Genomic DNA, 27378 nt, shown 5'->3' on the forward strand with positions numbered 1-27378 from the left:
GAAAAGCTCAGGGCGCTTCACCTGAATGGTCTGTGCTGACCAGCAGGAGGGTTGGAGGGTGAGATTTTCTTTAATGTTCAGCGGGAGATACTGAATGGTCTACCGGGCATTCTATTGTCTGCTATTTGTTCTGTTCAGAATATTTTCCACTCCATTGTTGCAACTTTGAAAATTAACCTTAACTCCCAATGATTACTCATACTCCATTTGAATTCTGGTGAGGAACCTACTATGCAGACATTTAAAAGGTGAAGTGAGTTCTTTTTTTGGTAAATAATGATTCAATAAGAAATTTGTAAATATCCTCTCATTGTCTGTGCATAAGTACAGTAGGAGTGTGAAAGTTGGTGAAAGCATCATGTTTGTAGTTGGATTACATGCTTTAACTCTTCCACTGATGGTTGAGAATATGTCTTAAGGTGTCCCTTTGCTAAAGACTATTCATAGAGTCACAGAGTCATAGAGATGTACAGCATGGAAACAGACCTTTCGGTTCAACCCGTCCATGCCGACCAGATATCCCAACCCAATCTAGTCCCACCTGCCAGCACCCAGCCCATATCCCTCCAAACCCTTTCTATTCATATACCCATCCAATTGCCTTTTAAGTGTTGCAATTGTACCAGCCTCCACCACATCCTCTGGCAGCTCATTCCATACACGTACCACCCTCTGCGTGAAAAAGTTGCCCCGTAGGTCTCTTTTATATCTTTCCCCTCTCACCCTAAACCTCTAGTTCTAGACTCCAATTCTGGCAAGACAATGAAAGGAAATATTTTTTACTTTGCTCATATATTCTCAATCTGCGCTCGTAGATACTGTGAGTCAACCTAACCAGGTGGAATGTGAACCGAGATCACCTTGCTCAGAGGGAGGGACACTACAGCAGTGTCACAAGATCCCATAACAAGAAGAGGATCAGATGATGGAGATATTTTCTGAGTCAAAATGTTCAGGCAGGAAAGTATACTCGACTGGAGTACACGGGACTGGAATTTGGGCCTCCTGGCTCAGAGGTAAGGACACTACCACACACACACAAACTTGTCGCTCAATACCACTCCGGTTGCCAATCACAAATTGGTGCCTCGTGTTGGAAATGACCAACTTCTACACACCAGAGCAGTGCTGCTTTGGAACCCAACAGTCCCCTTCAAAGACTCTGTTCGTCTGTTGTGCTCCAATACATAGGAGAATCAACGTTCCCTCTCAGAGTGTATTGTAATTGGGGGGGAGGGTCTGTGTAATGTTGCTGTCACATGTGCTTCCATCAAGCTTTCGATTGCTGTCTCATTGGGAACAGGGAGCCAATCCATCAGAATGTCCCATTATTGCTTTTGTCCAAAACCTTTGCAAATATAGATTGAATTCCCTCCAGTGTGGAAACAGACCCTTCGGCCCAACAAGTCCACAATGACCTTCCGAAGAGTAACCCACCCAGACCCATTCCCTTACCCTATATTTACCCCTGACTAATGCACCTAACACTATGGGCAACTTAGCATGGCCAATTCACCCTCACCTGCACATCTTTGGACTGTGGGAGGAAACCGGAGCACCTGGAGGAAACCCACGCAGACACGGGGAGAATGTGCAAACTCCATACAGACAGTCGCCTGAGGCTGGAATCGAACCGGGGTCCCTATTGCTGTGAGGCAGCAGTGCTAACCACTGAGCCACTGTGCCACCAAAATATCTTTCACAACTCACCACAAACGCTCCATCATATGAACAGTATTGAACTAACAAAGCAAAAATAGCCATTTTGGGATCAGTGACCAGGACAAACCCTGATCCAGCTCTCTATATTTTGCTGCAGCTTCTAAATCGTGCTGAATGCCTTCAGACTTGGCAAATTCAGAAGCACAACCATATGTTGAGCTCATATGTACAATGTTCAAAACCTTTGACTCTTCCCAATGTGTGACTGCTCCAATTGAACACATTAGTTCAGTTCTGGTCAAATAATCAATATATTGGTACATCTTTGAGGTGTGTACAAAAGCAGAAGGAGCACAGGACTCATATACGTGATTCTCTTAAGGTGACCAGAGAAGTTAAAACAGTTGTAAAGAAAGTTGACAGGCCCTTTGGGTTTATAAACCGAGACATAGAGTACAAAAGCAATAAAATGTAATGTATAAAATGTAATATATTGTATTTTAATGATAAAATATAAAAAAGTATAAAGTATAAAATCAATACTACATCTCTACAAATCATTAGTTGGACCACATTTGGAGTATTGTGTTCAGGTCTGAGTACTTTATTAGAGCTCTGGAGAAAGTTCAAAGGAAATTTACGAGAATGAGGGATTTTGCATACAAGAAATGATTGGTGAGATTTCATTGGAGCAGAGAAGTGATCTTATTGAGGCGTTCAAAATTATTATCAATTTTGAAAGGGTAAAGAAAGATAGTCTTATTCCACCCGTTGGTATTCTGTATCCCGGGGTTACAGTTTTGTCAGCTCAAGTCACAGAGATGCACAGCAGGGAAACAGACTTTGAATTAGAATCTCTACAGTGTAGAAACAGGCCCTTCGGCCCAACAAGTCCACACCGACCCGCCGAAGACCAACCCTGCCCAGACCCATTCCCCTACCCTATATTTACCCCTGACTAATGCAACTAACCTACACATTCCTGAACACTACAGAGCAATTTAGCATGGCCCACCTTTGGAGTGTGGGAGGAAACTGGAGCACCCGGAGGAAACCCATGTAGACATGGGGAGAATGTACAAACTCCACACAGTCGCCCGAGGCCGGAATCTAACCTGGATTCCTGGCGCTGTGAGGCAACAGTGTTAACCATTGAGGCACCATGCCACCCTCAGTCCTTTGGTCCAACTTGTCCATGCTGATGAGCTATCCTAAATTAATCTAGTCCCATTTGCCATCACTTGGCCCATATCCCTCCAAACCCTTCCTATTCATATACCCATCCAGATGCCTTTTAAATGCTGTAATTGTACCAGCCACCACCACTTCCTCTGGCAGCTCATTCCATAAATGTACCACCTTCTGTGTGAAAAAGGTGCCCCTTACATCCCTTTTAAATCTTTCTGCTCTCACCCTAAACATATGACCTCTACTTTTGAACTCCCCTACTCTGGCAGCAAGACCTTGTCCATTTACCCTATCCATGCCCCATTTGATTCTATAAACTTCTATAAGGTCACCTCCCGCCCCCCCCCCCCCATGACCGACACTCCAGGGAAAACATCCACAGCATATTTAGCCTCTCCCTGTAGCTCAAATCCTCTTAATCTGGCAACATCCTTGTAAATCTTTTCTGAAACCTTTCAAATTTCACAACATCATGGGCAGCACAGTGGCACAGTGGTTAGCACTGTTGCCTCACAGTGCCAGAGACCTGGGTTCAATTCCCACCTCAGGCGATTGACTGTGTGGAGTTTGCACTTTCTCCCTGTGTCTGCGTGGGTTTCCTCCGGGTGCTCCGGTTTCCTCCCACAGTCCAAAGATGTGCAGGTCAGGTGAATTGGCCATGCTAAATTGCCAGGAATGTTAGGTATAGAGGTAAATGTAGGGGTATGGGTGGGTTGCGCTTCGGCGGGTCGGTGTGGACTTGTTGGGCCGAAGGGCCTGTTTCCACACTGGAATGTAATCTAATCTAATTCTTCCTATAGGAGAGAGACCAGAATTACACATAGTATTCCAAAAGTGGCCTAACCAGTGTATTTTTCTCAGAGTGAACTCTGATATCCAGAGATACTTGTTACTAAACAGTAGAGGTAGACAGCTGTGCTGGGTCCCTGCTGGGACAGACAGCTGTGCAGGGTCCCTACTGGGACAGACAGCTGTGCAGGGTCCCTGCTGGGACACAGAGCTGTGCAGGCTCCCTGCTGGTACACACAGTTGTGCAGGGTCCCTGCTGGGACAGACAGCTGTGCAGGGTCCCTACTGGGACAGACAGCTGTGCAGGGTTCCTACTGGGACAGACAGCTGTGCAGGGTCCCTGCTGGGACAGACAGCTGTGCAGGGTCCCTGCTGGGACACAGAGCTGTGCAGGGTCCCTGGTGGAACACACAGCTGTGCAGGGTCCCTGCTGGGACACACAGCTGCGCAGGGTCCCTGCTGGGACACACTGTGCAGGTTTAGTCCTCATTTGTTTTGTCTTTTACTTGACATCTGCTTACTCCCTCTTTCCCCTATTTTGGAAGTGCTGTTGTTTTGGAATTTCATAACAATTACAACAGCTTTTATTTATACAACAATGTAAGAGCTTATAAAGCATTTATTACTGTTCCAAAATTTCAAGGAAATCAGTTCCAAGACTGACAAAAAAAGACTCAAAAAAGGAGCAGCTCTTCCAGTCACCATTCACGCCTGTCCTCCATCTTGGATTCCCATGAAACTTTCACAGAGAGGTACGGGTGAGTTAAAGAGAGTTGTTCGGATTTGGAATGTGCTTCCCGGGAGAATGGGGGAGGAGGATTCCATAGGAGGTTTCAAAAGAGATCCAAATAGATATTCAAGAAAGAAGAAGTCAAAAGGCTGTGGAGATGGGACTGGGGAATGGGTCTAGCTGGATATCACTCTCAGGAGCCAGTATAGACACAATAGATCGAATGGCCTCCATCTGTCCACTAAAATTCTAGAACCCTCTGATTCTATGCCCACTGTTCTCTGTCCTACTTCCTAAAGCTGATGGAACGAGAGACATTTTGTCATCACTGTTAAACAACTTATCGTCCAACTGTTTTAAAGAATGACAGGAAATTCACTGGAATCATGTACTTACCATGATATCCATAACTGCCTTTTCCTGTGGAGCAAACAGATTAGTTTTAACCCTGACCGGTAAGGACGCTTTGGAGAGCAGCATTTTAAATGGCTGTCAGAGAAACATGGAGTCATCGAGATCAGGTGTACCCCAGAACTCTGTGGGAACCTCAGGAAGTGATTGCTGGGCCCCTTGCTGAGATATTTGCATTATTGATAGTCATGGTCAGTTGTCAGAGGTTGTGCCTGGGGTAAGGTGGGGGAGTCCAAAGTTAGAGGGCGTAGGTTTAGGGTGAGAGGGGAAAGATTTAAAAGGAACCTAAGGGGTAACTTTTTCACACAGAGGATGGTACGTGTATGGAATGAGCTGCCAGAGGAAGTGGTGGAGGCTGATACAATTACAACATTTAAGAGACATTTGGATGGGTATATGAATAGGAAGAGTTTGGAGGGATATGGGCCAAGTGCTGGCAGGTGGGACTAGATTGGGTTGGGATACCTGGTCGGCATGGACGGCTGAAATGAAGTAAAGCTATCAGAACTATCTGGTTTCCATGGTTTTTTTTGCTACTCCCTCAGGCGGTGGAAGCTGCTTTAGATGTTTGGCTGCGCGAGACCCCTGAGTGTTGGTGAAGGTAGAGATTACTAAACCGGTTCATGAAATCATGAGGGGCATGGAAAGGGTAAATAGACAAGGTCTTTTGCCTGGGGTGGAGGAGTCCAGAACAAGAAGGCATAGGTTTAGGGTGAGAGGGGAAAGATTTTAAAGGGACCTAAGAGGCAACCTTTTCACAGAGAGGGTGGAATGAGTTGCCAGAGGAAGTAGTGGAGGCTGGTACAATTGCAACATTTAAGAGGCATTTGGATGGGTATATGAATAGGAAGGGTTTGGTGGGATATGGACCGGGTGCTGCCTGGTGGGACTAGATTGGGTTGGGATATCTGGTCGGCATGAAGGGTCTGTTTCTGTGCTATCCACCCCTATGACTCTGTAACTATCGAAGATTATTTTGGATTTTTTACCTTGCTCACAGAGGAAACATTTCTCAAGTATACACCAACGCAAAGAGACATTAGCCCTTTCATACTGTAACAGAAACAAGTGCTGATTGATTGGCAAGTGATTGATGGACATGCAGCAATTTGAAAATCCACGCCGTTCATTAATGGCTGCAGAGGCACCCGAGGGAGAAAGCAAGGTCCCTTATCGACAGAGCTACCTTGGAAGTTTTTCGCATAAAAGTATCAATGCAAGTAAAGTTGCAGGATTGAAATTCATACCTGGCCCATAGTAGGGATCATGTTTCACAAGAGGTGCTGAGGAGGAAAGAGAGTTGTGTTAGCATGGTAGTTCTGAGCACCCTTGTGGTACAGTGGTAGTGTCCCTCCTGCTGAGCCAGGGAGGTCCAGCTTCAAGCCCCATCTGCTCTAGAGGTGTCTTCACATTTCTGCACAGATTAGATTAGATTGATTAGATTATTTACAGTGTGGAAACAGGCCCTTCGGCCCAACAGGTCCACACCGACCCGCCGAAGCGCAACCCACCCAGACCCATTCCCCTACACCTAACGCTACAGGTAATTTAGCACGGCCAATTCACCTAATCTGCACATTTTTGGACTGTGGGAGGAAACCCACGCAGACACGGGGAGAATGTGCCAAACTCCACACAGACAGTTGCCTGAGGCCTGAGGCGGAAACTGAACCCAGGTCTCTGACGCTGTGAGGCAGCAGTGCTAACCACTGTGCCACCATGCCGTTGTCTCGAAAATATCTGAGGACAGTCTTTGATAAGTCACATAGAGCCAAGTCACTTCTAAATGCACTCCTGGCATTGTTCAGTGTGATAGAGGGATCGGAAAATGACAGCCTGGCCACAAAGGGGCACTTCAGCAGATGGTGCCAATTTATACCAATGTCAACCCGCTGATTTTCTGATGTAGTTAGTTCAAGGGATTACACCAAGTTAACTTGTCTTAATTTTTATTGGATGTATTATGGCACATCTGAATAGCCATTATTTCTTGAGATGGGGCTTGATATCCTGATCCTCTTGGCCACAGATAAGGCACATATACTGCAATATTTTAAGACACTTATCTATTTTAGCTTGCGTTCATGTCAAACATATTGCTTAAGGGTCAGTCAGTCTCCTTCTGAGTGTTGAATCCCAAGCTTTGAAGAGCACTATTTGAGGCAATTGCATCAACATAATCTTTCCCATTGTTCTGATGAATTGTGTGAACGTGGATCTTTTCCTGGTCACACCATTTTTGTTTGGAGGTGACACCAGCCATGTGTGAGCAGTAACATTTACAAATGATTCAGGCTGACCAAATGGGCTGGGAACCTAGGAGAAGATGGAGCTCTGGGGAGTGCGTTATCCAGTTGAGGACCGAGCAAAAAAAGACACGTAGGAAGACTTTCAAAAAGGTTCCTCCCACAAAGATGTGTAGGTCAGGGTGATTTGGTCACGCTAAATTGTCCATAGTGTACAGGGATGTGTAGGTTAGGTGCACTAGTCAGGGGGGAATATAGAGTAATAGGGTAGGCTCTGGGTGGGTTACTCTTTGGAGAGTTGATGTACACTTGCTGGCCTGTTTCCACACTGTGGGGATTCTATGCAATGTGAAGTTATTATGGAACTGACAAATGAAATGTCGGCCTTCAAAGCAAAAGCAGGAAGCAACCCAGGACTTGAACACGCCGTGCCTTAGAGAAGCTGTTAAATTGCAGCATTAGCTGGGTCTCAGAAACTACTGAATGGCCATTCGGATCTTTACAGCCAGCTCTGCCTTTCAGCTTGATCCTGACTGATCCTCTATCCCAACCCCACCTTCCCATACCCCTTAATGCTTCTAAAACCTCAAAAATAAAGCTATCTCATTCTTGAATTAATTCAGTGACCCACTCCCCTCTGCGACCAAGAACGTAAAGAGCAGTACAGCACAGGAAAAGGTCCTTCGGCCCTCCAGGCCTGTGCTGATCATCATGCCCTTACTAAACTATGAAACAAACCCCCTGCACTTTTTCGGTCCATAGTCCTCGATTCCTTCCCTGTTCATGTAACCACTCAGATGCTTCCAGCCCCCTCTTCTGGAAGAGTGTTCCAGGCTCCTATCACTCTCTTTGTGAAAAACTTCCCCCTTAAACTTTCCCCCTCTCACCTTGAACCTGTGTCTCCGTGTAACTGACACTTCTCACCAGGGGAAAAATCCTTTATCCGCCCTGCCTATGCTCCTCATAATGGTGTAGACCTCTATCAGGTCTCCTCTCTACCGCCATATTTCCAGTGAAAACAATCCTAGTACTTTTAACCTTTCCCTATAGCCAATGCCCTCGGGACCGGGCAACATCCTGCTGAACCCTCTCTACACTCTCTCCAAAGCTTCCAAGTCCATTTGCTGAGTGCAGCGACCAAAACCACACACAATACTCCAAATGCGGCCTAACAAGAGTTTTATATCACTGGAACATGGTTTGCCAACTCCCTGCCCCAGCTGATGAAGGGTGCATGCCATATGCCTTCTTCATCACCCTGCCCAGTTTTAGGGAACTGTGGACCCGCACACCCAGCCCCATGGTCATGAATGTGGTGGCAAATTCCACAGGTTCACCTTCCCCCCCAACACCTCCTGCCGAGTGAAAAAAATGTTTCCTCATCTCAGTCCTAAATGATGTACCCTGTATTCTGAGGTTCTGACTGTGGTTTTAGATTCCCCAACCCAGAGAAAACATTTCCTGTGTTGAATCTGTCCAGCCCTATTCAATGTCCATATGTCTCAATCTGAGTGCTTCTCACCCTTCTAACAGACACAAGCAGACTAAGTTCTCCTCATAGGACGGTCCTACCATCCTTAATGTGCAGCTCCGTCAACATCTGGGGTGCACACCTCGATGGAAAGTATATCCTTCATCAGGTAGGGACACCAAACCTGCACACCATAGTCCAGGTGTGGGGATCAGAGTGGTGCTGGAAAAGCACAACAGGTCAGGCAGCATCCTAGGAGCACGAAAATCGATGTTTCGCGAAGGAGCCCAATTCCTGATGAAGGGCTTTTGCCTGAAACGTCGATTTTCCTGCTCCCTCGGATGCTGCCTGAACTGCTGTGCTTTTCCAACACCACTCTGAGGTGAACTCTGATCTCCAGCATCTGCAGTCCTCACTTTCGCATAGTCCAGGTGTGGTCTCACCAAGGCCCTGTTTAACTGAAGCAAGACATCCCTACTTACACTCACAGAGATGTACAGCACAGAAACAGACTCTTTGATCCAACTCATCCATGCTGACCAGGTATCCGAAATTAATCTAGTCCTGTTTGCTAGCACTTGGCCCATGTCCCTCCAAACCCTTCCTATTCATATACTTATCCAGAGGCCTTTTAAATGTTGTCATTGTACCAGTCTCTACCACCTCATTCCATACATGCAGCACCCTCTGCGTGGAAAAATTGCCCCTCAAGTGCCTTTTAAATCTTTCCCCTCTCATCCTAAACCTCTGCCCCTCTAGTTCTGGACTCCCCCCACCACAGGGAAAAGACCGTGTGTTTACCCTCTCCTTGAGATTTTGTAAACCTCTGTAAGGTCACCCCTCAGCATCCAACGCTCCAGGGAAAACGCTCCAGCCCCATCCTGTTCAGCCTCTCCCTGTAGCTCAAATCCTCCAACCCTGGCTCAAAACTCCTTACCCATTTTGTTGCATACCTTGATGCTGTGAAATAGATTAGATTAAATTCCTTACAGTGTGGAAACAGGCCCTTCGGCCCAACAAGTCCACACCGACCCTCCGAAGAACAACCCACCCAGACCCATTTCCCTCCGACTAATGTACTGAACACTCTGGGCAATTTAACTTGGCCAATCCACTCTAACCTGCACATCTTTGGACTGTGGGAGGAAACCGGAGCACCCGGAGGAAACCCACGCAGACACGGGGAGAATGTGCAAACTCCACACAGACAGTTGCCCGAGGGCAGGAATCAAACCTGGGACCCTGGTGCTGTGAGGCAGCAGTGCTAACCACTGAGCCACCGTGCCACCCTAATAAGGTGGCATTCTGTTTCCAGCCTATATCATCCACATTGTGCAACAGACTTCAATGCGCGAAATCATTCCAGCGCCAAGCAGCTTTGTCGGTGTGGGCATTGGTTTGCTCAGTTGGCTGTGGGTCTGGTTTGTAATGTGATGGGGTCAATTCCCACATATCTGGTGTCACCATGCAGAACGCACCTTTTTGCACTCACTCCTCCTGCCTGCCATGTTGTGCCCCCATCCCCCCAGGTTAAATTTTCCGCCAGTCGTGACTCTCTGAAAAGAGAGAGTAGCCTGCTGGGATCTCAGGGGTAGCGAACTGTTCAAGCTCCCTTTAAATGGCATGTGACAACACTCTTATAGCTCTGGACGTTTCAGTCTGGGGTTGTTGCAAGTTCGGAAACTGGCATTCAATTCTGAGGGTCAGCCAGAATGGGGTCTAAATTTACCATAATCCAGCAACCGGAAAAGAGGCTTCTTTCAGATCCACAGCTTGGTTTATACTGTGCTAATGGACCCCAGGTTTACACGATGGCCCTGGTGGTGTCTGACTCTGATTGAGTGGGACATTGGGCGATTCTTCATGCCACCACTCAGTTCCCATCGGTTTAACCATGTTGAAGTGCCCCCTCCCCTCCACAATCATGGGGTCTGTCTCTGATGTCACAGAGTCCCTGCAGTGTGGAAGCAGGTCGCTCAGCCCATCGGGTCAGCACCAACCCTCCGAAGAGCATCTGATTCCAGATACACCCCATCCCCGCCACCATCCGCATTTCCCGTGGCCAGTCCACCCTAACCTGCGCATCTTTGGACTTGCGGGAGGAAACCGGAGTGGTCGGAGGAAATCCACGCAGACACGGGGAGGATGTGCAAGCCCCACGCAGACGGTCACCTGAGGTGGGAATCGAACCCTGGATCCCCAGCGCTGTGGGGCAGCAGTTCCACTCCGATGACTGAGTGAATCTGCCAGAGATGATCTCACTAGTTCCCTGCAAACTCGCCGTGACATAGGCAGAACCCATATGAGTTGTATGGATAACGTTGTTATCCCACCACCTTGCCATTTAACTTGACTGTGGCCAATCATCTATCCCAATGCCACATCCCATCACCTTGTATGAGAATATCTGAGGACTCTAATGGTCTCTTTCACCCCCCCGGATATAACTCAGTGGCTCCAACCTACAGTGGATAGATACAGGGGCTAGAAACAATATTAAACTGCCTCTTAATGCACATCATCAAGGTTCCAAAGCACAGGTCAATCTGTATAAAAACCAGCGAGTCAGCAATAAAGCTGAAATTGCTTTACCTGCCATTGACACAGCTAGGAGGCTGAATAGGAGGAAGATGTTTTGGTATACCATGATTGCGGTGAATTCTCAACCTCGATAGCTTCTGCATTGCGAACGCTGGATTTTATACATTTCACAAAGCGCCTCTCAGAGCCAGGTATGTGAGCTTTGGCCTCAGTCCGATCTTCTGACTCCCGGGGAAACAAAAAGCCTCTGTCCAGGTTACAATAAACTTGGCAGTGGTGAAGCAGTGCTTGATGAAAGGCTTGTCAAAACGATGCGATGTCGAGTTAACAAAAGATGGTCGAGATAATCCATTGGAACGTTGTTCTAATTGGAAACCCACTACGGGTTGAGAAAGCCAACATCTACTGACAAGGAGGTCACTGCAGAAAAACATTTCCAAAAGTGGTCGATTTCATCCAGGAATGCTTTTGACAATGATTCTGTCAAAACTGTAAATGTTAATACGGTGTTTGTATCAATGTTATATTGATTCAGGGGCAAAGAAACTGAACTGCAAATCAATTGAGATATGGGGTGTACATTAAACTCAATATCTCTGGAGAAAAAGTAGAAGGGACCATATGTTGACGAGTTCAACAGGAAAGGACATTTTGGTTAAAGTCCCTTAGGGTCATAGCTTTACATTGACTAGAGGTGCTCAGTATTTCTCCATCAACAGGCGATATCTATAGCCTGACCATAATCTCTCAGTTTACGTACTGCATCCAAACAAGGTATTAGCACACTAACTGCGCTCAGTGTAAATACATGTCACCACCATAAATAGGGACAGGAGTAGACCATTTGGCTCGTTATACCTGCTGTAACATTCAGTAGGATTGTGGCTGATCCAACATTCCTGATATCAACTTTCGTATTCCTTCCCTGTAACCACGATTGATCAAGAATTTGTCTATCTCAGCCTTAAGGACTCTGCTCAACAGCTCTCTTTGGCAAGGAGTTTCAAACACTCACAACTCTCTGGGAGAAGAAACTCCCCCTCATCTCCGTCTTACAGAGTGTCCCTTTATTCTGGGACAATGCCGTCTGGTTCCAGACTCTCCCACGATGGGAAAGAACTTCTTACAATTTACCCTGTCAAGTCGGTCAAGAATCCCGTATGATCGCTTCTCATTCTCGGCTCCAGAGAGGAGAATCCCAATCTGTTTAGCCTTTGCTCATAAGACAAACCATCCGCACCAAGCATCATTCGTGTGAACCTTCTCTGGATTGCCTCTATTACAACTGCATCCCTCCTCAATTAAGGGCACCAAACCTCGATACAGTACTCCAAATATGGTCTCAATAATACCTCGTACAGTTGTTGCAACACTCCCCTACTTTTATACTCAATTCTTTTTGCTCCAAATGTTAGAATTCTATCTGCTTTCCTTACTACCTGCTTACTACTGTTCTGCATTTTCACAGGGAACCTGTTGACTGCGGTCTCTCGATAAAGTCACAGAGGTTATACTGTGGGGGGGGGGGGGGGGGGGGGGGGGAAGGGTAGATCAGAGGATCTCCTCCTGGGCCTGGCCAAATTGGCCATAAATAAACAGGTCCAGACAGCGGGCAGTAGAGGGGGTCGTTAGGGCCGACTGCCTGCCCCTCTTCCGCGGCTATGTCAGAGCCCGGGTCTCCCTGGAGAAGGAGCACACGGTGTCCACCAACACCCTCGAGGATTTCAGGGAGAGGTGGGCGCCGTGGGGTGTGGAGTGTTTTATTTCCCCCTCCGACTCCATTTTGATTTAATCCCTGCCCTCCCCCTTCACTGTTTGATCACACAGCATTGCCCTCTGAGGAGAAGGGCATTGCTTGTCACTGGCCACTCGGGTGTTTCCTCTCTTCCTGGTGGTGGGAAATGAATAAAGATTTATGCACCTTGTGTCTCTCACTGTGTCTCACACCTGCCCACACACAACATGGGTGCGGGGGAAAATATAAGCACTACTACATAACAGCAGTACCATGGGAATAAAATATATAGAAAAATGAAAGAAAAAGAAACAAAAACAGGAAATAGAGTCACGGAGGTCTATGGCACAGAAAAAGACCCTTCAAACAATCGAGTCTTTTCCAGTCAAAAACAAACAGGTAGCTATAATAAGCCTTTTTCCAACACTTTGACTGTTAGCCTTCTGGTCATGGGTATATCTATTGGCTTCTTAAATGTTTTAAGATTTGTCCCTTTTAATTTTCTATTTACAACAATATGTCTGTTTTGTAACATGTGCTCGTCTTTGTATGACCCCATCATGGAGATATATCTGTGCACTTGTGTGAGTGCCCAGAGGGAGTTCCCTCTGACTAATGCACCTAACACTACGGACAATTTAGCATGGCCAATTCACCCTGACCTGCACATCTTTGGACTGTGGGAGGAAACCGGAGCACCCGGAGGAAACCCAACCAGACACGGGGAAAATGTGCAAACTCCACACAAACAGTCGCCCAAAGCTGGAATTGAACCTGGGACCCTGGTGCTGTGAGGCAGCAGTGCTAACCACTGAGCCAGCGTGCAACCCATAAACAACAACCCACCCTGACGCTGCAAGCGTCGCTCACTTGCGAACCTCAGCACCATGCTTGGTCAGTGTGGGGATTGAACCCAGAGCCTTGGCTTTATTAGCAACACGCTCTAACCATGTGAGCTAACCAACCTACGCACCTGTAGGTTAACCTTCAATGGTTCCTACACTAGGACACCCAGGTCCCTTTGCAGTTCAGAACATTGCAACCTCTCATCATTTAGATGATATGTTTCTTTTTTATTCTTTCTGCCAAGATAGACAATTTCACACATGATACTCCATTTTCATGTTTTAGTCCAATCAGATAGCTTATCTGCAACCATTTCGAGGTTCCTTATACAGTCATTGTGTCACACAGCATGGAAACAGACCCTTCGGTCCAACGTTGACCATAATCTCAAACTAAACTAGTCCCACCTGCCTGCTCTTGGCCCATATCCATCCAATTTACTCTTGTACTTACTCACATCCACCACTTCCTCAGGAAGATCATTCCACACACGAACCACCGAGTAAAAAACGTACTGCACATCTTTTTTTAAATCTCCCTCCTCTCACGTCAAAAATGTGACCCCTGGTCTTGCAATCCCCCATCCCAGGGAAAGGACAATGATCATTAACCCTGTCTAGACACCTCATTATTTTATAGACTTCCAGAAGGTCACCTCTCAACCTCCTACGCTCCAGTGAAAAAGTCCCAGTCTTTCCAGCCTTTTTTGATAACTTAAACCTTCCACACTCGGCAACGTCCTGGTAAATCTCTTCTGAACTCTCTGCAGCTTAATAAGATACTTCCAATAACTGGGTGACCAGAACTGGATACAATATTCCAGCAGAGGGCCCACCAATATCCTGCACAATCTCAACATAATGTTTCAACTGCTATACTCAAAGGACTGAGCAATGAAGGCAAGCATGCAAAACAATCTTTTAACCACCCTGTTGATGTGTGAGGTAAACTTCAAAAACTTATGGACCTGAACCTCTAGGTCCCTCTGTTCTACAACACTACCAAAGGCCCGGCCATTAATTGTATTGTTTGTTGTACCAAAGTGCACTTATGCTGATAGAACTCTATCTGCCATTTATCAAACTGTACACTCACTTGATCAAGATCCTTTTCAAACCTTAAAGAATCTTCTTCACTGTTCAGTCTAAGATCAGACTAACCTCCAGTCAGAAAAACAACCTTCCTCCACCACTCTCTGTCTTCTACCATAACTTTGGTTCCTTCATGCAAATCATTTCTATAAATTGTAAAGAGTTAAGGGCCTAGAACTAACTCCTTCCAGCCACTTATTCATACTGTCTGCTTCCTGGGTGACATGGTGGCTCAGTGGTTAGCACTACTGCCTCACAGTGCCAGGGACCCAGGTTTGATTCTAGCCTCAGACGACTCTCTGTGTGGAGTTTGCACATTCTCCCTGTGTCTGTGTGGGTTTCCTCCAGGTGATCCGGTTTCCTCGCACAATCCAAAGCCATTCAGGTTAGGTGAATGGGCTGTGAAAAATTGCCCTGTAGTGTTCAGGGATGTGTAGGTTAGGTGCATTAGTCAGGGGTAAATGTCGAGTAACAGGGTAGGGGAATGGGTCTGGATGGGTTACTCTTTGGAGGGTCAGTGCCAACCTGTTGGGCTAAATGGTCTGTTTCCACACTGTAGAGATTCTATGAGCCAGCCATTCTCATAATTCCAATATATTACCTGAAACACCATGAGTGTTTATCTGCCACAATAACCTTTGATTTGGTACCTTAACATATGTCTTCTTGAAATCTAAGAACAATACATCTGGTTTCCCTTTAAGTACAGCACAAGTTACTTCTTCAAAGAACTCCAACCAATGAGTGCAGCATGATTCCCCTTTGACAACACTACATTAGCTCTGCTTGGCTGCTCCTTCCCGAGGACAGATGTTAAGTGACCTGTGGTTTCCTGCTCTCTATCATCTTCTCTCTTTAAGTGAAGAAGTTACATGAGCTATTTTTCAATGTAATGGAACATCCCCTGAATTGCAAGCGTTTTGGAAAATTAAAACCACCTAAAATCAACACTTTCACCAGTTACTAGACTCTGGAATGAAATCCATCAGGACCCGTGGATTTGTTAACTCACAGTCCCAACAATTTACTCAGTGCTATTTTCTTGGTAATTGTAATAGTTTTAAGTTACTCCCCCCCCCCCCCCCCCCACCATTTCATACCGACACAAAGTATCTGTTCAGTTGTCTGCTGTCTCTTTAAACTAAGTCTGGCATTGGGGTGGCACGGTGGCTCAGTGGTTAGCACTGCTGCCTCACAGCACCAAAGTCCTAGGTTCAATTCCCACCTTGGGCAACTGTCTGTGTGGAGTTCGCATGTCTACGTGGGTTTCCTCTGGGTGCTCAGGTTTCCTCCCACAGTCCAACGATGTGCAGGTTAGGTGAATTGGCCATGCTAAATTGTCCATAGTGCCAAGTGCATTAGTTATAGGGGAATGGGTCTGGGTGGGCTGCCCTTCAGAGGGTTGGTGTGGACTTGTTGGGCTGAAGGAGCTGTTTCCACACTGTAGGGAATCTAATCTCAATATATGGATTAAAGTATATGTTGATAGATAGATTAGAGTCTCAAATGATTTTCACCGGCCCTTTCTGAAAAGCTCTTATTATTCCTTCCTTCAGCTTCCAACCCTCCATGTGGTTTCCCATAAGCAGCCAGTATCCCAATCCAACAAGTCTATTTCCACAATCGCACTGGAGAGGAGGTGTATGGCCTAGTGGTATTATCAATAGACTATTAATCCAGACAGTGGAGAGTGTGGTGCTGGAAAAGCACAGCAGGTCAGACAGCATCCGAGGAGCAGGAGAATCAATGTTTCGGGCAAAAGCCCTTCATCAAGAATGAGACCCAGGTAATGACCTGGGGACCTGGATTCAAATTCTGCCAGAGCAAATGATGGAATTGAATTCAATGGAAATCTGGAATGCAGAGTCTAAAGGTGACCACAAATCCATTGCCAATTGTCAGGAAAAAAAAACGCTCATTGGTTCACTAAAGTCTTTTAGGGAAGGAAACTGTCGTCCTTCCCTGGTCTGGCCTACATGAGACTCCAGACCCACAGCAAAATGGTTGACTCTGAACTGCTCTCTGGGCAATTAGGGATTGGCAATAAATGTTGGTCTAGCCAGCGATACTATCATCTGTAAATAAATAAAAGTGAATAATCATAAAATTTTATGATTATTCACTTCTACACAAACTGTTTCCACATCTTGGTTTTCAGCATTTATTTTATTGTGCTCATTCCATCATTAATTAACAAAGCTACCTCTCCATCCTTTCCTACTTATTTATTTTTCTACATACCTTGAAGATTCAGTTCTCAATCCATGACAACATGCAACCATGTCTCTGTCACGGCTACCAGCTGATATTTAATCAGTTGTATTCGCTCTCTCTGTCTGTTTTGAGTGCTACATACATTGAAATACAGAGCTTTTCGTTTTACTCTGTTTACTCTTTTCATACATTCATGTCTTAATGTGTGATTGACTCTTAGATTCATGCCCCCTATCCATTCCTGTGACAACCTGTTCATCAGTTCCAGTTTTAATACCTTTCTCTTCGGCCTGACTCTATTCTGTAAGTTAACACATCTTCCCTAATTTGATCCCTTGGCCGCAGTATTTAATTTAAAATTCTCTCAAACTCCCTACCTTTAGCAGGAACACTGGTCCTAAATGTGGCGGCAATCCCATTGGTATAGATCATACTTTCCTCAGTATCTATGTCTGAAAAGGCATGTACCTTTTCTGTAAGGGTACCTACCACCCCACCAACCTCCATATACATCGTATCATCCGTCGTCATTTCCGCCACCTCCAAATGGACCCCACCACTAGGGATATATCTCCCTCCCCTCCCCTATCAGCGTTCCGAAAAGACCACTCCCTTCGTGACTCCCTTGTCAGGTCCACACCCCCCACCAACCCAACCTCCACTCCCGGCATCTTCCCCTGCAACCGCAAGAAATGTAAAACTTGCGCTCACACCTCCCCCCTTACTTCCCTCCAAGGCCCCAAGGGATCCTTCCATATCCACCACAAATTCACTTGCACCTCCACACACATCATTTACTGTATCCACTGCACCCGATGTGGCCACCAAGCACATGCAGGTCCTTGGACTCCTCCATCGCCAGACCATAGCAACATGACGGCTGGAGGAAGAGCGCCTCATCTTCCACCTCGGAACCCTCCAACCACAAGGGATGAACTCAGATTTCTCCAACTTCCTCATTTCCCCTCCCCCACCTTGTCTAGTCCCAACCCTCGAACTCAGCATCACCTTCCTAACCTGCAATCTTCTTCCTGACCTCTCCGCACCCACCCTCTCTCCGGCCTATCACCCTCACCTTAACCTCCTTCCACCTATCGCATTTCCAACGCCCCTCCCCCAAGTCCCTCCTCCCTACCTTTTATCTTAGCCTGCTTGGCACACTCTCTTCATTCCTGAAGAAGGGCTCATGCCCGAAACGTCGATTCTCCTGCTCCTTGGATGCTGCCTGACCTGCTGCGCTTTTCCAGCAACACATTTTCAGCCCTTTCTGTAAACCAAGCATTAATTCTTCAAATTCTCGACATTGTCTAACTACCATCAAACCTTTTAATGTATTGCTCCATCCCACCAGAATCATCTTCTACCTGAAACATTCATCATTGTCCTTGTTAGACTTAGGATACGCGTCACAGATTAAACGTGTTTTTAGACTTAAAGGAATATTTCACAATGGTGTGGTTACATTTCCCTGAAAGTTCATTTTGAAGAAGTTTATTACTTGGCCCCTTCTTATTGCATAGTACTAGATCTAAAATAGCCAGTGCTCCGGTTAGTTCCTCAACATGTTTTTAGTCGGGGCCTAACGTGGAACTGAGTCTGTTCACAACCTGGATCATAAATGTAGACTTTTATCTTCTTTCTTTATTGGAGAGCTTCCTTAATGCTGTTAGTGTCTGCATCCAGCTTCCTCAGGGATATACCTGTGTACAGATTAGTGCCTTTGCTTTTCTGTTTTCTGATTTGATTTATTGTAGTCACATGCACCTAAATACAGTGAAAAGCCTAGTTTTGTGAGCAGTACAGGCAGATCACAGCAAACAATGACATACCGATCAAAAGGTGTTTAGATAGAGTGAGTGTATATTGATTGGGACCTCCCTATCTCCCCTTCCCCAACATATCTTGTGTCCATGTATCTTCTGTACAATTTAAATCACTCTCTTATAAAGAGGTGTGTATTACAAGTTTCCATCTGTCAGACGTGTTCATGCTCACAGAAGTTTCCTCTCCAAAGGGCTGCTATTGATAATCCTGGTTTTGGTCGTTTCCCTCACATTCCCTTTCTTGTTCCACTCAATGGTTCTGCTTACTCCCTTCATTCAAGGAAGTCCTCTTCAAGGCTAGTCCTTCATCTCCTCTGAACGCAGTCTTGTGGTTGCCCTCAATAAGTACATTCTGAGCATTTCTGCTCCTTCTAATAAACCTCCCTCATACGTTGCCAAGTTACAGCACGACTCTAACACACATCACCAGATTGGCCTGCATTCTCATACAGCTGAAACAAAGGTTACATGCAAAGTAACAGTCCTATTAAGCACGCTGTATACATTTGGCATTATTTACAGAGTAAGGGTTCCTCCATCAAGAACTCATAGAGGAAACACAACCAAAGTTTAGCTGCACAGTTCTCTGAAAGTGGAGTCCCAGGTAGACAGGGCAGTGAAGAAGGCTTTGGGCACACTGGCCTTCATCAGTCAGGGCATTGAGTATTGATGTTGGGAAGTTATGTTGCAATTATACAGGATGTCAGTGAGGCTGCACGGGGACTATTGTGTACAGTTTTGGTCACCTTGCTATAGGAAGGATGTTATTAAACTGGAAAGAGTGCAGAAGAAATTTACAAGGATGTTGCCAGGAAGCAAGGGACTGAGTTATAGGGAGAGGTTGGACAAGCTAGGACTTTTTTCTTTAAAGACTGAGGGGGTGATGTTATGAAGGTGTATAAGATCATGAGAGGCATGGATAAGGTGAACGCACTCAGTCTTTTTCCCAGGGTTGGGGAATCGAGGACTAGAGGGCATCAGTTTAAGGTGAGAGGGGAAAGAATAAAAGGGAACCTGAGGGGGGGCAACGTTTTTACCCAGAGGGTGGTACGCAGATGGAATGAGCTGCCAGGGGAAGTGGTTGAGGGGGGTACATCAACAACATTTAAAAGGCAGTTGGACAAGTACATGGAGAGGGAAGGATTAGAAGGGTATGGGTCGAGAGTGTGGCGCTGGAAAAGCACAGCAGGTCAGGCTGCATCTGAAGGGGCAGGAGAATCGACGTTTCGGGAAAAAGCCCTTCAACAGGAAGTGCTTGACACAGAGGATGTCCTGATGAAGGGCTTTTGCTCAAAATGTCGACTCTCCTGCTTCTTGGATGCTGCCTGACCAGCTCTGCTTTTCCAGCACTCTCGACTCTAATCTCCAGCATCTGCAGGCCTCACTTTCGCTGAGAAGGATATGGGCCAAGTGTAGGGAAATGGAGTTAGCAGGGATGGACATTTTGGTCAGCATGGACAGTTTGGGCTGAAGGGCCGGTCTCCATGCTTTGGGACCCAATGACTTTATGACTCCAAAAGTATAAATGGCATGGTGCTGTAGTGGCCACATCTCTGGGCAAAGGTGCTGAGGCAGAGGTTAGAATCCCTCCATGGTACATTGTGATAATTGAAACGCTGGGATTAACGGGGGAGCGAGGGCAGGTGCTGGTAACTATTGCTGATTGTCATTAAAACCCCCATGTGGTTAACAAACACCCTTTAGATAATCTGCTATCCTACCTTGTCTGGTTTACATGTGACACCAGACATGGTTGACCCTTAATAACCTCCCGGGTAAGAAGTGCAGGACGAGCTAGTGATGACCACAAACACTTGCTTTTGTTTTTTAAAAAAAAACACAGCATTCTTCAAAAAATGTTTGGATAGCTTCCTTCCTGTGACAAAGGTGACTGCATCAGGCATTTATTAGGAATGGAATAAGTTCCTTTGACTTTGCTTGTTCTTTTCTCCCTTTTAGGATAGAACATAGAACATAGAACAGTACAGGCCCTTCAGCCCTCAATGTTGTGCCAGCCTTTTATCCCACTCTAAGATCAGACTAACCTCCATACCCTTCAGTTTACGATCATCCATGTGCCTACCCAAGAATTGCTTAAATGTCCCTAATGTATCTGACTCTACTCCCACGGCTGGCAGCGCATTCCACACACCCACCACTTTCTGTGTAAAGAACCTACCTCTGACATCTCCCCTAAAGTTTCCTCCAATTTTCTTAAAATTATACCTCCTTGCGATAGACATTTCCACCCTGTGAAAAAGTCTGGCTATCCATTCTGTCTTTGCCTCTCGATATCTTGTACCTCTTTACCAAGTCACCTCTCATCCTCCTTCACTCCAATGTGAAAAGCCCTAGCTCCTCAACCTTTCTTCATAGGACCTGCCCTCCAGTCCAGGCAGGATCCTGGGAAATCTCCTCTGCACCCTCTCTAAAGCTTCCACATTTTTCCTATAATGAGGCGAACAGAACTGAAAACAATATTCCAAATGTGGTCTAACCAGGGCTCTGTAGAGCTACAGCTTAACCTCATGGCTCTTAAACTCAATTCCCCTTGCTAATGAAAGCCAACACACTATACACCTTCTTAACAACCCTATCAACCTGGGTGGAAACTTTGAGGGATGTATGGATGTGGACCTCAAGATCCCTCTGTTCCTCCACACTGCCAAGAATCCTATCTTTAACCTTGGATTCTGCATTCAAATTTGACCTTCCAAAATGAATCACTTCACACTTTTCCAGGTTGAACCCCATCTGTCACTTCTCAGCCCAGCTCTGCATCCTGTCAATGTCCCATCGCAACTTACAACAGCCCTCCACACTATGCACAACTCCACCAACCTTCGCATCATCGGCAAACTTACTAACCGGCCCTTCCAGTTCCTCATCCAAGTCGTCTATAAAAATCACAAAGCGTAGAGGATCTGAGGAGAGAATGTACTTCCCTAGACGGGTTTGAGATTTATTATGTTCTTTGTCTCTCTGATGCGTGCGTGAGTCTATTTGCAGAAAGTGGACGTGGGATGATGTACTGATGTTAAAGCATCTCCAAACACCTGCCACCTTCCTGTAACTATTTTTCTACAGTCAATGCACTTATGGTGTTCCTCAGTGCTTCCTTGCCTATTTTGTACACTGCCGAAACATCAGCTCAAAGCTCCTGAAAATAATTTTGCCGATTACCTTGCCCACTTCAAACATGGGATTTGCACACTCCTAACAAGATAATGAGAGGCATAGATAGAGTCGATAGCCAGAGACTATTTCCCAGGGCAGAAATGACTAACACGAGGGGTCATAGTTTTAAGCTGGTTGGAGGAAAGTATAGGGGGATGTCATAGGCGGGTTCTTTATACAGAGAGTTGTGAGAGCATGGAATGCGTTACCAGCAGCAGTTGTGGAGGCAGGGTCATTGGGGACATTTAAGAGACTCCTGGACATGCATATGGTCACAGAAATTTGAGGGTGCATACATGAGGATCAGTGGTCGGCACAACATCGTGGGCTGAAGGGCCTGTTCTGTGCTGTACTGTTCTAAGTTCTATGTTCTAACCTTCAAGTACTCGTGAGACCCATCACTGAGCTGACAACATTATTCAAACCAGGGAACAGAACATACTAGTCTCTGATCATCATTCCAGCTATCAGTGAACCTTTACGTGCCACTTGACACTGAATCAACTCTTTGCTGTGATTGCCAAGGTAGGTGCAGCTACGTGGCATGTCAACCCCAAGCCAGGACGTGTTTCATGATTGGAATCAAGAGATGCTGGAGGTCACTGCGGGTCACTCAGCATCCACAGGGACAGGGCAAGCTAACGTTCCGAGTCTGGGTGACTCTTCGTCAAAGCTGACGTGAGGTGTGGAGGGGGCAGCATTGTTGCTGGGGAGGGTTTGGACTGCTGGGGGAGAAAGGATGTGTTTGACGCTGAGCAGGGTCAGAACCATGTATCTATGCTTCTAATAGCAGTGTCCTGTTGGGCCATTGGTGTCATAACAATTTGGTTGAGATTCAGTCAAAAATTGAATCGAATCGGATAAAGAGTATTCTTGCCGAACAATTCCTATGTGGAAAGGGGAAAGACCAGTGTCCCAAAGTAACAATAATGCCAGCCCTCATGTAGAATGTCACAACATGGGCCTCTTATTTGAAACACTGCTATCTGACGGTGGAAGCACACTGTCAACTGTGTACTTGTATCGTCATACCATCCCCCTTTGAAAGTTGCCCTTGGCTCTGCAAGTTAAATTATTTTAGATGTTTCAACCATTTCATGAGGCAATGATGTCAAACAAGTGACCAGTGGAGTGCCACATGGATCGGTGCTGGGTCCACTACTTTTCATCGTTTTTTTAATAGTTTGGATGTGAACATAGGAGGTATAGTTAGTAAGTTTGCAGATGACACCAAAATTGGAGGTGTAGTGGACAGCAAAGAAGGTTACCTCAGATTACAACGGGATGTTGATCAGATGGGCCAATGGGCTGAGAGGTGACAGATGGAGTTTAATTCAGATAAATGCGAGGTGTTGCATTTTGGGAAAGCAAATTTTAGCAGGACTTATATACTTAATGGTAAGGTCCTAGGGAGTGTTGCTGAACAAAGAGACCGTTGAATTCAGGTTCATAGCTCCTTGAAAGTGGAGTTGCAGGTAGATAGGATAGTGAAGAAGGCGTTTGGTATGTTTTCCTTTATTGGTCAGAGTATTGAGTACAGGAGTTGGGAGGTCATGTTGCAGCTGTACAGGACGATGGTTAGACCACTTTTGGAATATTGTGTGCAATTCTGGTCTCTTTTCTATCAGAAGGATGTTGTGAGACTTGCAAGGGATCAGAAAAGATTTACAAGGATGTTGCCAGGGTTGGAGGATTTGAGCTCAAGGAAGAGGCTAAACAGGCTGGGGCTGTTTTCCCTGGAGTATCGGAGGCTGAAAGGTGACCTTATGGAGATTTATAAAATTATGAGGGGCAAGGATAGGGTAAATAGACAAAATCTTTTCCCTGCAGTGAGGGAGTCCAGAACTAGAGGGCATAGGTTTATGGTGAGAGGGGAAAGATATAAAAGGGAGCTAAGGGGCAACTTTTTCATGCAGAGGGTGGTATGTGTATGGAATGAGCTGCCAGAGGAAGTGGTGGAGGCTGGTACAATTGCAGCATTTAAAAGGCATCTGGTTGGGTATATGAACAGAATGGGATTGGAGAGATATGGGCCAAGTGCTGGCACGTGGGACTAGATTGGGTTGGGATATCTGGTCGGCATGGACGGATTGGACCAAAGGGTCTGTTTCCATGCTGTACATCTCTATGGTTCTAAATCCAGGGCGGCACAATGGCTCAGTGTTTAGCACTACTCCCTCACAGTGACAGGAACCTAGTATCGATTCTGAGGTGTCTAGCTGCGTGGATGCCTGTGTAGGTTTCCTCCCACAATCCCAAGATGTCCAAGCTTAGGTGGATTGGCCGTGCTACATTGTGCACTGGGTGGGTTAGCTGTGGGAAATCAGGATGCTCTTCAGAGGGTCGGCATGCACTTATTGGGTGAATTGCCTGCTTCCACACTGCAGGGATTCTCTGTGACACAGTATCTGTGTTTTATGTAATGAAATCTTTAAAACTTGCCCCCAAAGAATTTTCAGGAATTAATGTGGCTCCTGCAACAATTTGGCCATTTCCAGATGTACTTGCCAGCTGTAAGCTCAAACCCCATTTACTTTATCAAATGAGATGGACCCTGTGGTGGTGGAATCCTTTCTGAACACTTGTACGTAGCAGTTGCAATGCCGTGGCCACAACACACTCAAAATAACCAGTCAAAGGTAAGGTTAATTTGATTACCAATATCTTCCGATCTCAATGAATGGATTAGTGATGTATTGCCAGTGGAGTTGATACATCGTTTATCCTCTTGAATGAGTGTCAGGAAAGGAGAGACATCAAACAGAACGTAGGCTAGTCTACTAAACATCTGTACTTGGGGAATCACTGGTGCAGTTGTGGTCGTACATTGAGGCACCATGAAAGCATTCACACATGCGCAACGTGGCTTATTGGAGGGGAAATCCTTTTGGTGGAAAAAATGTCTCTTAGGATGTAGCATGGAGAATCATTAGAAGTAATGTAATAGGATTTTGAGAACGTATTTGAAAGTGTGCCACATTGAAGAGTAAGATAAGAGCTCATAATTTAGCTTATAACATATTACCCTAGAAAAAGGATTGGCGACCAAATAGAAAACCGAATCTGAACAAAAGGGTCACTTTCTGATGGAAAGTGTAAATTAGTGGGATGCCACAGAGTGTGTTTTGGGCCTCAACTACTTACTAACTAATTTAATCATTTGAGTGAATGGACTCAGCGTGTATTCAAGCGAACCTGTTTACAATACAAAGATATCTGGGAAAGGAAGTTGTCAACAGCGCTCAGATAATCTCCAAGATGGCCGCCAATAAATCAAGGCAAAATGGACAAAAAATATTAGTCAGGCTAAGGTTAATAGCAGGAGCCAGGAGAGATTTGTCCACCTTGATAGAAGGTTTAAGAAAGTTGCGTATCATTGGAGCGAAAAGAATGCTGTTATGGAAAATGACTCAGCAGGAAAATGGAACATTATCCTTTACTGAAATGGCAATGGAATACAAATTTAAGGAAATCGTGTTATTTCTGTGGAGACATGCCTCGATCTGCATGGAGTTTTATTCCCCATACTTATGTAGAAAAATATTTACATTGGAAATACTCCCCTACAGTGTGTTGCTGCTGAGATAGGCATTCCAGGTTCAAGGTCCAGCTGAAGGCCTTAGTTGAGAGATTCATTGATACACACAGCCCTTCAGGTCTACACCGACAGATAGAAGATCCTTTATCTGAAACGTTCGGGACCAGCTGTTTTTCGGAATTCAGAATTTTTTGGTTTACTGTATAACGACAGTTTAATGGTGACATTTTTAAAAGCCTTACCGAAGAAGCAGACTTCGAACTAAGAACGTGCTTGGCCATGCTCACCCCCATGTCACATCTAAGTGACACGCATTGAGTGGGTGTCATCTTGGGGGCATTCACCACGCCTGTCGGTGCTTGGCCATACCCGCCTACACTTTTCATCTAAGTGACACGCATTGAGTGGGTGTCATCTTGGGCGCGTTCACCACGCCTGTCGGTGCTTGGCCACGCCCGCCTACGCGTCACATCTAAGTGACACGCATCGAGTGGGTGTCAACTTGGGTTAACTGTTTGCTTGCCAAACAACCTTGTTAATGAGAAAAAAAATTCACAAAAAAAAACCTTTGGATTTTGGAGCTTTTCGGTTTTTGGATGTTTGGATAAAGGATCTTCTATCTGTACTACTAAAAGTGCGCTCATCCCAATTTCCTGCACTTGATCCATATCCTTGCATGTTATATTTGATGTACTCATCCAAATATCTTTAAAGGTTATGGGGTTTCCAGCCTTCACTATCTTTTCAGGCGGTGCATTTCAGATTCTCACCAGCCGCTGAGTAATAAAGGCTGTTTCCCAAATCCCCTCTGAATCTCCTGCCCCTTACCCTAAAACGATGCCCTCTTGTGAATGACTCTTCAACCAAGGGGAACAGCTTCTCTCGATTCACCCTATCCAACCCCATCATAATCTTATACACCTCAAGCATGTCTCCCCCTCAGTCTTCTTTGCTCTAAAGAAAAAAATCCAAGCCTCTCTAGTCTCTCCTTATGGTTCACAACCTTTCCATTTCAGGCAGTGTCAACCTTCTATGGACATGCCAATTCTGAATCCACATGGCCAACTCATCGTGGATTCCTTGCATCTTAATCTTCTGGATGAGCCTAACATGAGAGACCTTGACGAAAGCCTTACTATAATCCAGGTAGACAACATCCACTGCTCTACCCTCATTGATCATCTTCATCACCTCCTCAAACAATTCAATCAAGTCAGTAAGACATGACCTTCCCCGCACAAAGCCATGCTGACTGTCCCTAATTAGGCCATGCTTTTCCAAATTCCAATTCCTATCCTTAAGAATTCCCTCCAACAGCTTCCCATGACATCGATAGATTTCTGTTTTCAGTGGTTTACAGGATTATGGGGATGTAGTTGTAAAAAAAGTATTGAATTGTTCAGCCAGATGTAATTATACTGAATGGTGGGATCAACGTGATGGACTGAATGGCCTACTCCTGTTCTTAAGCTCTTTCCCAGGTTGGTCTTCCCTCACTCAGGGTATCTAAGGTAAAACTCGGTTCAAAACAATGGAAGGGCCCAGCACATCAGGACAAAAGGTAAGGCTGAAGCTTTCACAGCGATCTTCAGCCAGAGGTGCTGAGTGGATGATCCATCTCGGCCTCCTCCAGTGATCCCCAGCATCACAGATACCAGTCTCCAGCCAATTTGATTCACTCCACGTTATATCAGGGAAAGGTTGGTTACTGCAAAGGCTACGGGGCATGAGAACATTCTGGAAACAGTCCTGAAGGCTTGTGCTCCAGAACCTGCCACTCCCCTAACCAAGCTGTTCCAGTACAGTTACAACATTGGCATCTACCCGACAATATGGAACATTGCCCAGGTATGTCCTGTACACAAAGCGCAGGACAAATCCAATTACCGCCCCATCAGTCTAATCTCGAGCATTAG

General features: G+C 45.8%; 1 protein-coding gene across 1 annotated transcript in view; it reads right to left on the minus strand.

Annotated features, from left to right (window-relative positions):
• Window positions 1-27378, minus strand: part of LOC122544413 (uncharacterized) — a 267938-nt gene that overhangs the window by 41074 nt on the left and 199486 nt on the right. The window contains exon 2 of the mRNA XM_087982870.1: window positions 6028-6063. Within this exon, the coding sequence (XP_087838996.1) occupies window positions 6028-6063 (36 nt within the window). The remainder of the gene's footprint in view (window positions 1-6027; window positions 6064-27378) is intronic.

This window comes from Chiloscyllium plagiosum, unplaced genomic scaffold, assembly GCF_037043375.1.
Source record: "Chiloscyllium plagiosum isolate Xiang-an unplaced genomic scaffold, Cpla_swu_hap1 HiC_scaffold_44, whole genome shotgun sequence".
In the NCBI taxonomy this organism is placed as follows: Eukaryota; Metazoa; Chordata; class Chondrichthyes; order Orectolobiformes; family Hemiscylliidae; genus Chiloscyllium; species Chiloscyllium plagiosum.